This window comes from Ceratosolen solmsi, unplaced genomic scaffold (assembly GCF_000503995.2).
Source record: "Ceratosolen solmsi marchali unplaced genomic scaffold, CerSol_1.0 scaffold10, whole genome shotgun sequence".
In the NCBI taxonomy this organism is placed as follows: Eukaryota; Metazoa; Arthropoda; class Insecta; order Hymenoptera; family Agaonidae; genus Ceratosolen; species Ceratosolen solmsi.
In genome coordinates this window covers 2544742-2557545 of record NW_011948412.1, presented here as the reverse complement: position 1 = coordinate 2557545, position 12804 = coordinate 2544742, and the positions used below count along the sequence as shown (strand labels likewise).

Below are 12804 nucleotides of genomic sequence, written 5' to 3'. Positions count from 1 at the left end.
TTAAAATAATTTCCTTTTTATAGTTTCAAATGAAATTTTCTAATTCATAAAATTTGTTAATATTTTATCACTATAAAATACTATAGTCAAACTATAATTAAACAGTTAATATCAATTGTCAATTTTATATTATATTACAAGTTTTACATGGTTATTACATTTTGTTTTATTTGTATCATTAGCTTAAATATACTAACCGAAGAAATTGTTTAATTTTAGTTAATATTTATGTAGCTAATATTAATGAAAACTTTTCGATAAGTGGGAAAGCAAATTGTTATACAAATGCAAGTTTAAAATATTAAGTTTAACAAAGATATATCAAACAACTACTATTAGCTCCTACTTAATAATAGCAAAATAATTTATTCGGTAAATTAAATTGATATTGTTTTCTACAACAAATTAATTTAAAACATATACAGAAATTTGTTTTACATGGCTCTATTACACATTACAATATAATGTCCGGGTAGTGTTACGAAATTGTAAATTCCAAAAATCTCAGTTACTTCATATTAGATAATACCTATAGATTGAATTTAAAAGATTGAGCCTTGAAAAATTAAAAAATTCAATATAAATTATATATTGATTATTATTAATTCTTGCATATAAAAGTCTTAAAGAAATGAATAGGTGGAGAAAATACAAGATTAATTATTCAACATAACTAATAATTACTCAATCTAACGCATCCATAAAATAAATCAACAATACAAATATGCGCCGCAGATTTATAATATATATAAATATTTTATTATAGTTTTTACTAAAATCACTCATCTTGAAATATGGTAATATATATATAAATTTATATTATAACTTTAATCCATATATTCTATAAATATAAGATTTCAACTTATGAAGCAAGAATGCAAAAAGGTATTAAGAATATTAATTTATTCAGACTAAAAGAGAATTTTTAATTTACGCCTAAATAGTTTCAAGTAAAACTTATAAATTCAAAATTTTTAAAACTATAAATTATGGTTGTGTTATTGCCTTTTCAAATTTTCATTTGAATAATAAAATATACGCAGTCAGGGTGAATTTAAGTTTAATACAATTATAATAATAAAACTGTATTTGTGTAGATGTTTAAAGGAAAAATTTGTATTTGTAAATATTTTAAACTAAAGATGATACAATAGATTATCATAAAATATTATAGTAATAAATAAAAATGGTTATGTATACATATATAATATTCCTCACAAATATTTAAATCCTTTGTATCTATTATTAAATAAGTAGACTTATTTTATCGCGAGTCTAACAGTTAATTCCGTTCTTTTGTATAATTTTAAATATTATAACTTATTTCACTTATGCTTTATTATAGTCAATAATCAAAGAGTAGTTAGTAAATAAATCATTGTTAATAAATAAATTGTTTAATAGATTTGTTAATTATAAAATTAAATTACCTAAATTGTTTATCCATATACATTTAAATATACGATAAAATTACATATATGTATATATGTATCGTTTTAATATCATTTTTATTACAATTTGTTTATAATTATAATTTCATTTTTATGTCCATTATTTATATAAATATAGTCCTTTGGATAACTATAACTGATTAAAGCCCTTTTATTTCATGTACAATTACATATACGGGTTTAATTGATTATATTTACTTTAAGGACTATATTTATATAAATAATTGATATAAGGATAAAATTGTAGTATATATATATATATATATATATATATATATATATATATATATATATATATACCAATTCTTATTATTAATATGACTCTGAGTATTTTTATAAAAGTACTAAAAAGTTTGTTGATTGGTGATAGCAGGTAATTTTAATATTGTAGCGTCAACAGTTGGCTTTGCAGTTGGCGTAACACTTGGCTGGAATTCACTGGCAGGTCTTGCCCTGAGTTCAGCCATTGGCTGGGATTCAGTGGACGTTTCCGACGTCATTTGTATTGTCAGCGCAGGTGCTGCCGTTGGATCTCTGTTAATACCTGCAGTTTTGTCAAATACAAAGAAGCTGCCGCGTAGATTCAAGAAAGGCGCGAATGGTCCTCTAGTTTTTGCGGCTGTACCGCTTCTTATTTTAGGCTGGATTTTAATTTATTTAGCTGATTACTCGGTATGTATGATATAAACAAGTTAGTTTATTATTAATTATGATTCATGATTTATGATTGACTTGTTTATCGGCTTTATTGCAGTAAATATATCTGATAACTAAAGAAGTGATAATAATAAAACAAGAAACTTCTATTTATAATTAGATCTTTTAATGAATTTAATAAGCTAGCAAGCTTCGTACAATTTCTTGAATTAAAATTAAATTAAATACATTGTATAAGACAAATTTCGTATAGTTTCTCGAATTAAAATTAAACTAAATGCTAAATATTTCAATTTGGTGAAAAAAAATTTTTAAGATTTTTTATAGGTACTATGAAAATATATAATATTGTGGTTAATAAATGTTTTGTATCCAGTAAGTATTAATTTCAAACTTGGATGTAAAAATATTAGAAACTATTATGTAATTAAAACAAAAATCTATAATAGGTAGATGATAAATATTTTCTGCAATCTTATATTAAGTCTTAAATTCTATTCTCATTTCAATCTTTTTATTTGAAATTTCTATTTCATGAAATCTATGTTTAATATTGAGCAATGATTGATATCTCAGATCATTGAAGGGTGATTGGTTTAAAGTTCAGTTAAAATAGAAATTACAGGTAGCTGTACTAATGACTAGCTCAGTTTTAAGGCAATACGATTGAGCGTACAGTTGCAGTAGTAGAATTATTACGGTAAAATCATATTAATTGCTACAAACTTGGTTCCATATATGTTAGAATGTTATCGTATAGCTTTGACTTCAAAGCTCTATGTGATTTTTTTTTAAATTACTCAGAGATATTTGACGAACATATCGCGATTTTTCATTTCTCTAAGCTCATTATTTCAATATTGAATATATTCTTACAATAAATATATTCATTAATTTTATATGAAGAGTGAAATACTGTCGTAATTCTAATGTTTTTACATTGAATGTTATTATTCGTTGCTCTTTTTTTTAATATGATTTGGCTTTTAAATATTTTTATTATCAATATTATAAATGGAATTAATTTTTTTATAATTTTTCTTTTTATTATTCGTATCTATTCAGATTTATTGCAGAGGTCAATACATATGAAATTTTATAAATTAAAAATTTTTTATTATTTTTTTATTTGAGCAATTGGTCTCTCATAATATTAAACTTAATAAATATAATAAAGTCGATGATTTCAAACATAATCGTTATAAAAAATAATTGTAATTTAAATACTGCTTAACTTTATTGATAATATGTTTTACTATTAACGTACGTTCGGTATAAAACGAATATACGAAACATATATAGGTGCTTTGTTTATTCAGCACATATATGGATATGTATTTATATCTATATTCATTCTTATGCATACCTATAGCTACACGCTTGCATGTATACATTGAATCGCCTTCTGGCAAAATAGGAGAGCGTGTCAAAAAGTCACTCTTGGAGATCGGAAGTCGCGTCGATAAACTTCATCTGAAAAAGAAGAAAAATAGGAGTGTATAAAAAAACAATTTTACATAAAAAAAGAAGAAAGCCTATTGAAAAACCTGGCTCGCGCTTTATAACATGCAAGGAAAAAACTTATATATAAAAAGAAAATGGAAAAAAAAGAGAATAAACGAAGAATGCGTTAAATGATGTAGTTTGGGTAACAAATCAGTATAAGAAAATAAAGAGCACGACATAGCATATTTAAACTCGATTGCCCTCAGTTAATTAAAGAGGACCAATCACTGTAGCTGACCGAGAGATCTTAACTTGCAAGTGCTGAGTGCACTCCAGTTTATACACGTCGCGCACGCTCTGTAAGCGGGAGAATTCGCAGCTGTAGGCCGTGCGCGTAATCACGATGCACATGTGAGTATTAACTACCTCGTGCTCGTATCCCTTCCACCTCTCTTTGAGGTGTAGTTACTGTACACAGTATTGTATTAAATGCGATCCTTCCTTTGCCTACGGAGTAAGAGGTGTTACGGAAGTAACTTTTCCTCTAGGTACGGAACTATACTCACACAGATACTCAAACAGTTCTGGATGACATTTGATTATTCTTATGGTTAAATTGCATTGAAAAATTTTAAACCTTACTTCTTGCTAGTATTATTGAAAAATGAAACTGAGTTTTGCGAAACTCATTACGTAAATTCAGTTATCGGATACGTTCGCCTTGAATTGAATAACGATATTCTTTATCCTAAGACTTTTAATTGTACTTTATTTATCTCATTTATAACATATATCTTGTTAAAAAGCAGATATACATTTAGATGGCATTTCTCAATAATGCACCGCATTGGTCCCTGTTTATACAGAATGTACCTGTTTTCTATTAAATTTCTTTGTTCGTTTTCATTTTATGGCTCTTCGTCCTTTACATTGATTAAATCAATGGCAAATATATAACACCTTCTGATTGTAATTTGACTAATGAAATCAGTTCTTAATTTCTGTAAATTAAAGAATAAATATTAATAAAATATTCAAGATTATCAACAATTGCTATAATGTTAAAATATGTAAAATGCATCTCATCTTAATCGTAATGACTTGGCATACTTTTGTGGTCTAATATTTATAAAAACAGTTTTATGTTCTTGTGTAAAGCGAACTAATTTTTTGACCTCATAAAAAAAGTTTGTGGTGGCTTTACTGATACTCTCAATGAAGGATTTTTTATTCTCATTTCTATATAAGTTAGTTGGGCACACTATATAATTGTTTCTGTAATCACCGAATCGCCTTCACTATTGGTCGTTACCATTATAATCTACCAAACAAAACACGAACGATGCAGTTTATTAAGATTTAATTTCAAATCGAGATTAATAGTATAAGAAGGCAACAAATAATTAAATAAAAACTATATTACATAAGCATCAGGAATTTATTGTCCAATTACATTGATTTGTTACCGGCTGAATACAAATTTATCTATTCTTACGTTTAGTTGAAAATAAAGTATTTTCTATTTTCCTCTCGCACTGTTTTACTTTTATCATTGGCTTTTATTCTCCGTGTTTCAGAAAAGTTAGAGATTTCAAATCTTGTCAGACACTGATATATATTGTTAATCCCGAAATCTTCTCTTAACTAAAATAATAAATCATATCAGAAACTCAGCACTATCTAAAAGTCTATAAGGTTTCATTATGAATTCACACTTTATATATTCGATTTTTCGATTTTTAATACATATAATACAATGTATTAAAATCATCTTTGATTTCTTGTATTTTCAATATATTACATATTACTTTATATTAAAATAATAAAGGTATAATTAAACTTCTGGCATATAAAAAAATTTAAAGAAATATTTGAAACTAATTTCACAGCTATTTGCATATAAGCATTTTGCCTACTTTTCTTTTTACTATAAATTTTAATTAAAAATTTATTCTTTCAAAAGCCTAATCACAAATTATATTAATGCTTCTGTACCTAGAGTTATTATAACTTTTGTATAAAAATATAACGTAATTCTAATTGTAAAATCAATATATATGATTTATATATATAAATAATCGAAAATGAAAACAAAACTATAGTGGTATAATGAAAGTTTTATAATTGAACTAATTACATTAATTAAAAAATTTTGTCACTTAATTTTATTCCATTTCATGCCAAATATGAAATTAAACTTCTATTTGTGACGTAAAGAAATACATTCATTAAAAGTAGATGTTACAGGATGAGATTAAACAGATATTGTAAAATTTATTTAATGAATTAGATAGAAAATTTGATTACTGTGAAATCCTATTAAATTGGTATTTATAATATTAAATTAAATTTAATCAAAATGATTTAATTTTCAGCTGTTTTCAAATGTTTATTTTTCATCAGAAGAAGCATGAAATCTAATAAAAATGATTGTATTAGTGAAAGATTATTATTATTATGCTATTACAGAGCACATAAGATCTTATATTGAAAATATTTCGCATTCGCTTTACTTGTAATAAATCATATCAAAATTATCATAAAAATATTTCAAATTAATATTTACCTATTGGTATACAATGTAATTTTTTAAATTACTATCTCATATTACTAAATTTATAAAATATTTATAAAATGCATTTATTCTATAATAGTATTTTTTTAAATATAACATAGGTTTATAGTATGAAAATAAATCTTAAAATTGATTTAAATTATAATATATATTGTTTAAGTAATAACTTACTTGAAAATAATTATATGTTATATTCATATTATTCCGATTCCGTTCAATTTTCTTGGTCTATTTATCAAAATTTATTCACATCGAAGTAAAAAATTTCACATGCTGCAATCTATTTACAACATAAAAAATTACTTTCTTATGTATTAAAAAAATATCATTGAATATATACAATCTATATTATTGTAAAAATTTGCATAAATATAAATTATTTCTTGTTAACATTTTTTCTTAAAATGTCTCTATTTAAATAATTTATTTAAATACATAAATTTAATCACGTAAATGATTTAAATGATTGTAAATCAAAAGTAACTGTAATTTTGTAGTATGTCAATTCTATAAGTTTGAATAATAATAATAAGAAGAAGAAGAAGAATAAGATGTTTATCTATATGAATATAATTAAAACAAAAATATAATTTATTATTTTTAGAGTAATTTATTTTTATTTCTCTATAGTTAAATGTTTCACTATGGATTAATACTCTGTAATTTCGAAGATTGAATGGAACTTTAAAAAGTTATTTTAACTACGAAAACTGAAAAATTAATGAAATGAAATGGAATTTATTTGTAGAATAATATAAATATATTAATTTTTTTAATAATATAAATATATTTATTTTTTTAATAATATATAACTATCTTTTTACTCAAAATCATATTTTTATTAAATTAAGTAATAATTTTTTATATTAGACTGAATTATAGTTAAAGAAAATTGTGTTCTTGCGGTTAATATATCTTTTATGTAAACACGAAAGAGTATTACAAATATTGCTAAAGTCGTTGTTTGTATTTTTGTAAAGAATGGATTAATTATATTTTATTAATATTGCTTTACATAAATAACACTTAAAAGAAGTTTAAAGTGCACACGAAGTATTATTCTATGTAGTATGTGTTATTACACTTTCATAATTTAAAGTTCGAAATATTTAAGCTTCAAAATGGCAGATAAAATATGGCTCGGTTGACTAAACTCGTCGATTATGTCAAGAGAAAACGTGTTAACCAAGAGCAATTTATAAATATCAATTTCCGTCCATCGCAAAAAATGTCCGAAGCACGTGTGCACTTCCTTCTGTTATGCCTGACTTTAAGATTTTGACAGAAATTGGTCCCTTGTTCGACAGTATCGAATGCTGATGGTGGGCCGAGTTGTGAGTGGCCTTGGTATCGGAAGCGCCTGCGTCCTTGTGCCCCTTTACATCGGTGAGATTTCGAGTAACGATGCTCGGGACACTCTCCTGGCCTACTTCCATGCTATGCTTACCGGCGGCATATTTTGTGCGTACGCGATCGCAGCCTCGCGGAGCTACGGAGACGATGTTGACGTCCTACCTTTGTCGCGCTACAGCCTTTGCTGCGCTCTGGCATGTCTGCCAGGGCTCCTCTGTTGCGCAGCACCCCCGAGTCCCTACCAGCTGATGATGGCGACGCCCGATGGCGGCGAAGAGGCCGCCAGAGAGGCGCTGCAGCGGCTCGACAGCAGTCGTCTGGTGGGGCAGGCAGGAAAGGAGGCGCTGGACCGGGAAATCGAGCGAATGCGCACGCTCGCTGTGCCGCGGGTAAATCGACCCCTCGAGGCTAGTCTAGTCCGAGGCTTCTGCTTTCTTTTTCTCTTCTTTTTCTATTTTGTCGGTTTTTTTATCTACCGTCTTGGTCTTTTTTCATTAGCCATCGACTGCCGTTGATGGAGTACCTTTTGCTCCAAGCGGTGGAATACGAATTTTAATGATTCTTTCGTCGAATATTCGAAATCAATATTTTTAGTTGACTGCGGGTGATTTCTCTATTGGGGTAAATATCGCTTATTTGGTCAATGGTTATTAGTGTGGGTAACAGAGAATTATTGAGAATATTGAATTAGTTGATATTGATAAAATTAGTTATTATTTATCTAAATATTGGATTGACACATAAAAATGCTTACTATAGCGTTTGAATATAGCTATGTAACAAATAGTATTGTTCCAAATAAAATGAGTATTGGTTGACCTAAATCTAACTACGTATAATCTTTATATCCTTCTCTGAAAAATAAAAAATCCGGCTTATATTTAAATTAATTTAAAAGCCAATATACCGTATATTTATTTATATTAATAATTGGATCTTACAAATTTAAAGATAAATGATGCCTTTAAAAATCTGCAAAGTCAAAAAGCTTTACATTTTTAAATATTAACAAAATACATTCATTGTAAAATTTTAATATAGACAATGCATTTTAAAAACTAAAATATATTCAGTGTATACGACTTTTCTGTATATATGTATACATAAAAATAATAATTTTTAAAAATTACTTAATGAATTTGAAAAAGTGCTTGTCACTTTATTATTATATTTGTTACAAACGATAAAGTTATTTCCCATTCTATGCTTGCTGTGTATTCATTTTCATTTATTATTATATCTTAAATTTCTGTTCTTATAATACATTACAATATAATTTAATAAAGAAAATTTGAATTTATCTTTTGTAATACAGCTGGTAACTATTTAATAAATTTGAAATGATTTAAAATAAAATTTAATTTTTAATCGTCATTCTAATAATTTTCTTATATTTATGATAACAAGTAGGAATTCGGCAATATTAATATTCTTTGTCAAATAACTAACATAAAATACTAGTGGTTTTTATAATTCAAAATATATTTTTATAAATCGTTCGTACAAATGTATGGTTAATCACAATTTAATTTTAAATATAAAGAAAATGTAGCTAAGCTTTACAATTTTGTATATAATTTTCATTCTAAATTATTTAAGTGGCATTTCTGAAGTAATTTTAAATATTGTTTGCTCCCACATATATTTTATTTAAGAAAATTTATAAAATTAACGATTTACACATGCAATACATTAATTTTTATACTATTCATACTCAATAGTAATTTTCTACGTGTGCAATGTATATTAATCGATATAAGAATAATAAAGCAAAAGATAAATAAATTATATTTTGTAAAGTTTTTCAACTATTTATTGTAACTTTATGTAATTATGTCCTTAATTTAATATATATTCATATATTAGTTTAATTATTAAATATAAATAATACTAACATTTGAATATTAACATTTTATTTAAGGAGTTGAGAATTGCTTTAATTATTAAACAGTTCATAGAGTCTATAATGTTATTTATAAGATTCTTGTAACAGCTACTGCGACAGATACACAATAATAAAATTTAGATAAATACGCAACAATATTTTTTGCGAAATCCAACGTAAATTTTTAAATATCCATTACATTGTTTTGGCGTCAGGCAAAATAGAATAGAATAGTTAAGTTCTAATTTATAATTATATTTCCATTTAAAATCTATTATGAAAAAATACATTGTTAAATTCTTTGAAAAGAGACTACCTACTTCTGTATATATATTTAATGTTTTTTAAGTTATTTAGTCATATAAATTAAAATAGGTGTAGTACAGAGTTATATTACGTTTAGCAAAGCGATCCGTATGAATTTACATTAAAATCAGTGATTGAGCTAAATATGGACGTATAATCTTCAGCTAGAGACAATAATAGTATTTTGGATTCTTTCATGTAATAATCGGGAAAAAAATAATCTTAGTAATTAATATTCATTTCAATCTGAAGATTAGCAATTAACTCAATAAAAAATATTAGCTTAGATGAGTTAATATAAATAACATTTATTAATATCAAAAAATAAGAATATATACACATATATATATGAATTCTGATGTATTTCTGCTATATTTCAGTATTATTTAAAATTAATTTCAAAAAAATTAAAACATATTTTTTCAGGCAAAGTTAAAAGTGCTGAGAAACAAAAGGTTTTGGGGTGTTTTTTCGACTGTTACTTGCATTATGGCTTGCCAACAACTGAGTGGTGTAAGTCCTATTATCTTTAATGCTTTAATGCTTTTCGATTTGGCTGGTTCAAACCGGTTATTATCAAGTCAATTAAGCCTTATTTTCGGCTCCATACAAATAATTTTCTCAATATTGGTTCCGCTACTTGTTAAACGTCTCGGACGTCGAAAGTTGCTATCCATGTCATCTACAATCATGGGATGTACTTTACTTTTATTGGGTACGTATATTTGTTTCACCAATGACGGTATATAACTCTAATTGCAAAAGTTTGATAGTTGTAGATGGTACATAATACAAGAAATTAAGTATATTTTAGAAAAATTATAATTATATATTACATGAAGTTTTTAAAGTATTAATTATTATTTATTATAGTTAGAATGTATTTATTACATTCCAATTATAAAACAATAAATTACATTTTTATGTAACAATATTATAAATTCTATTATATTATATAATATAATAATGTTTTATAAGTTCAATATTATTTTAATATTATTTTAAATAAATAAATATAATTTATTTGATGCATATAGATATAAATTTTTTGTTTAATTTATTAATTAATAATAGATGCATAAAATAGTAGTCAGATATGGTTGAAAATCTTAATAGGTTTTTAAACTAAAAATATTGAATTAAATAGAAAAAAATATATAATTTTTTGTTGAATTATTTAAATGGAATACGATCATACATATTTAGTGAAAAAAGATAATTGTGATTGTAAATGTTGATAATTTTTCTAAAGTTATAATACTTGTAACACATCATATATATTTCACATAATATGTAACTTTCAAGTAGAAAATTATAATATTTATAAAACATTTATTGTATCATTATTTTTAACTGTATTATAAGTAATAAACAATAATTATTCAAGATGAATCGAAATAATATTAATCTGTTAAATTAAAGTTCATCCGTTCGTAGTTCTAAGTGAATTTTATTTAATACTCATATTCTTCGTTTACATTATTGATAAATTTAATAGGTTCATACATAAAAGGAAAAGACACAGTTTTTGAATCAAATAATATGAATTCCTGGATATTGCCAATGTCGTCAATTGCTGTTTTCATAACATTTTATAATATTGGAATTGGTCCTATATCGTGGTCTTTATTAGCAGATTCATTTCCTTTCGAGGTAAAATATTTAACTGCATCGATAATTGGTAAGTGAATTTTCTTTACAAAAATTAAAAATGAAATTCTAATATTCTATATATAATATTCTTCTGTATATACAGAATAAAATATATACTTAAAAATAATTGGGTTAAATATATTTTATATTAATTGATAAATATTTAGAAAATAAACATGTTTGTATTTAAATTATTTTAATTTTTTGTATAAATCAAGCAATAATAAAGAAACTGAATCGTACTAGATAATATACGTATTAATGTACACAAGTTACTTTCTAGATATATTTTACTTTTTAATGTAAATATATATATATATATATATATATATATATATACGTTATATTAACACCTTAATTTCTTGAAGTGATTTTTAAAATGATTTTAATAATTAAAATATAATATTTAAATCTATGAAAATCTATTAAATTAAAAAAAAAACTTATTAACTAGGGCTAAATTGTTTGCAAAATTAAGTAAAGAAAATCAATTTTTATTCATGGCTTCACTATACTTCATACAAAGATAAAATATATTGTATAAAGTTAAAAAATACTCGTTCAAGAAAAATACCTATGAATGAAAAAGTATCCATAAACAATTCTATGATCTTATACTAAGTACAATAATTAATAGTTTCTACTTCAAATTTTTAAATTTTTCAGTTTTTAGGTACCTTTATTACTGAAATTAATAGAATATTGTTAAATTTTTAAGACAGTAGAAGAAAATTGTTTTTAATAATATTTTACTATTTCTATATTGATTATAGTTGGAATTGGCTGGTCTTTGTGCTATGTATTGAACTTTTATATTACTACATTGATGATGAACTTAGGCGTAACCGAAACATTATGGCTGTTTATTGTATTCTCCATACTTAACACAATAATTTCTCAGATTTTTCTGATTGAATCAAGAGGAAAAACGCTGACGGATATTCAGGATGAGTTCGTAATTGATTAATATTGTATATCAGACTTACGAATGACAAACATATATTTTAGATATTTTAATTTATACCTTGTTCATTTTCGATAGTCTGTTATTTTTCGATGTTATTAACATACAATGTTTATATATTATTAAATAAGTGTATAATAATGTATTATGAGTAATAAATATATGGAAACAATTATAACAAATATAAAAGTATTATCACTTTTCTTTTTGATGATTGACGAAGATGCTTGATTCATTTTCTTATGTCATAGAAGTATGTCATACGTACTTTTATTTTTTATATTTATTAATAATTCATGATAATATTGAACTAATAGGTTAGTAGTTTTGGCGATGATAACTAATGAAAAATCATTAAATTCGTTTGAAATAAATATTAAGTATAATAATTTTATCTAAATTGAACTTTTAAATCTTATATTAAAAATATTATCTACAATATAATAGTTGATAATAATGCATTCACAATTTTTCTTCATGAGAAGTCATTTTATAATTATGATAATTTTTTATG

At 24.5% G+C, this 12804-nt stretch overlaps 1 protein-coding gene across 1 annotated transcript; it reads left to right on the top strand.

Moving 5' to 3' along the window:
- Positions 1–875: 875 nt before the first annotated feature.
- LOC105364191 (facilitated trehalose transporter Tret1-like) lies at positions 876–12317 on the top strand. Its single transcript, XM_011502071.1, has 6 exons — positions 876–885; positions 1843–2123; positions 7437–7979; positions 10100–10388; positions 11172–11354; positions 12100–12317. The coding sequence occupies exons 1-6, from the start codon at positions 876–878 to the stop codon at positions 12291–12293; spliced, it is 1500 nt and encodes a 499-aa protein (XP_011500373.1). The 3' UTR covers positions 12294–12317.
- The last annotated feature ends 487 nt before the right edge of the window (positions 12318–12804 follow it).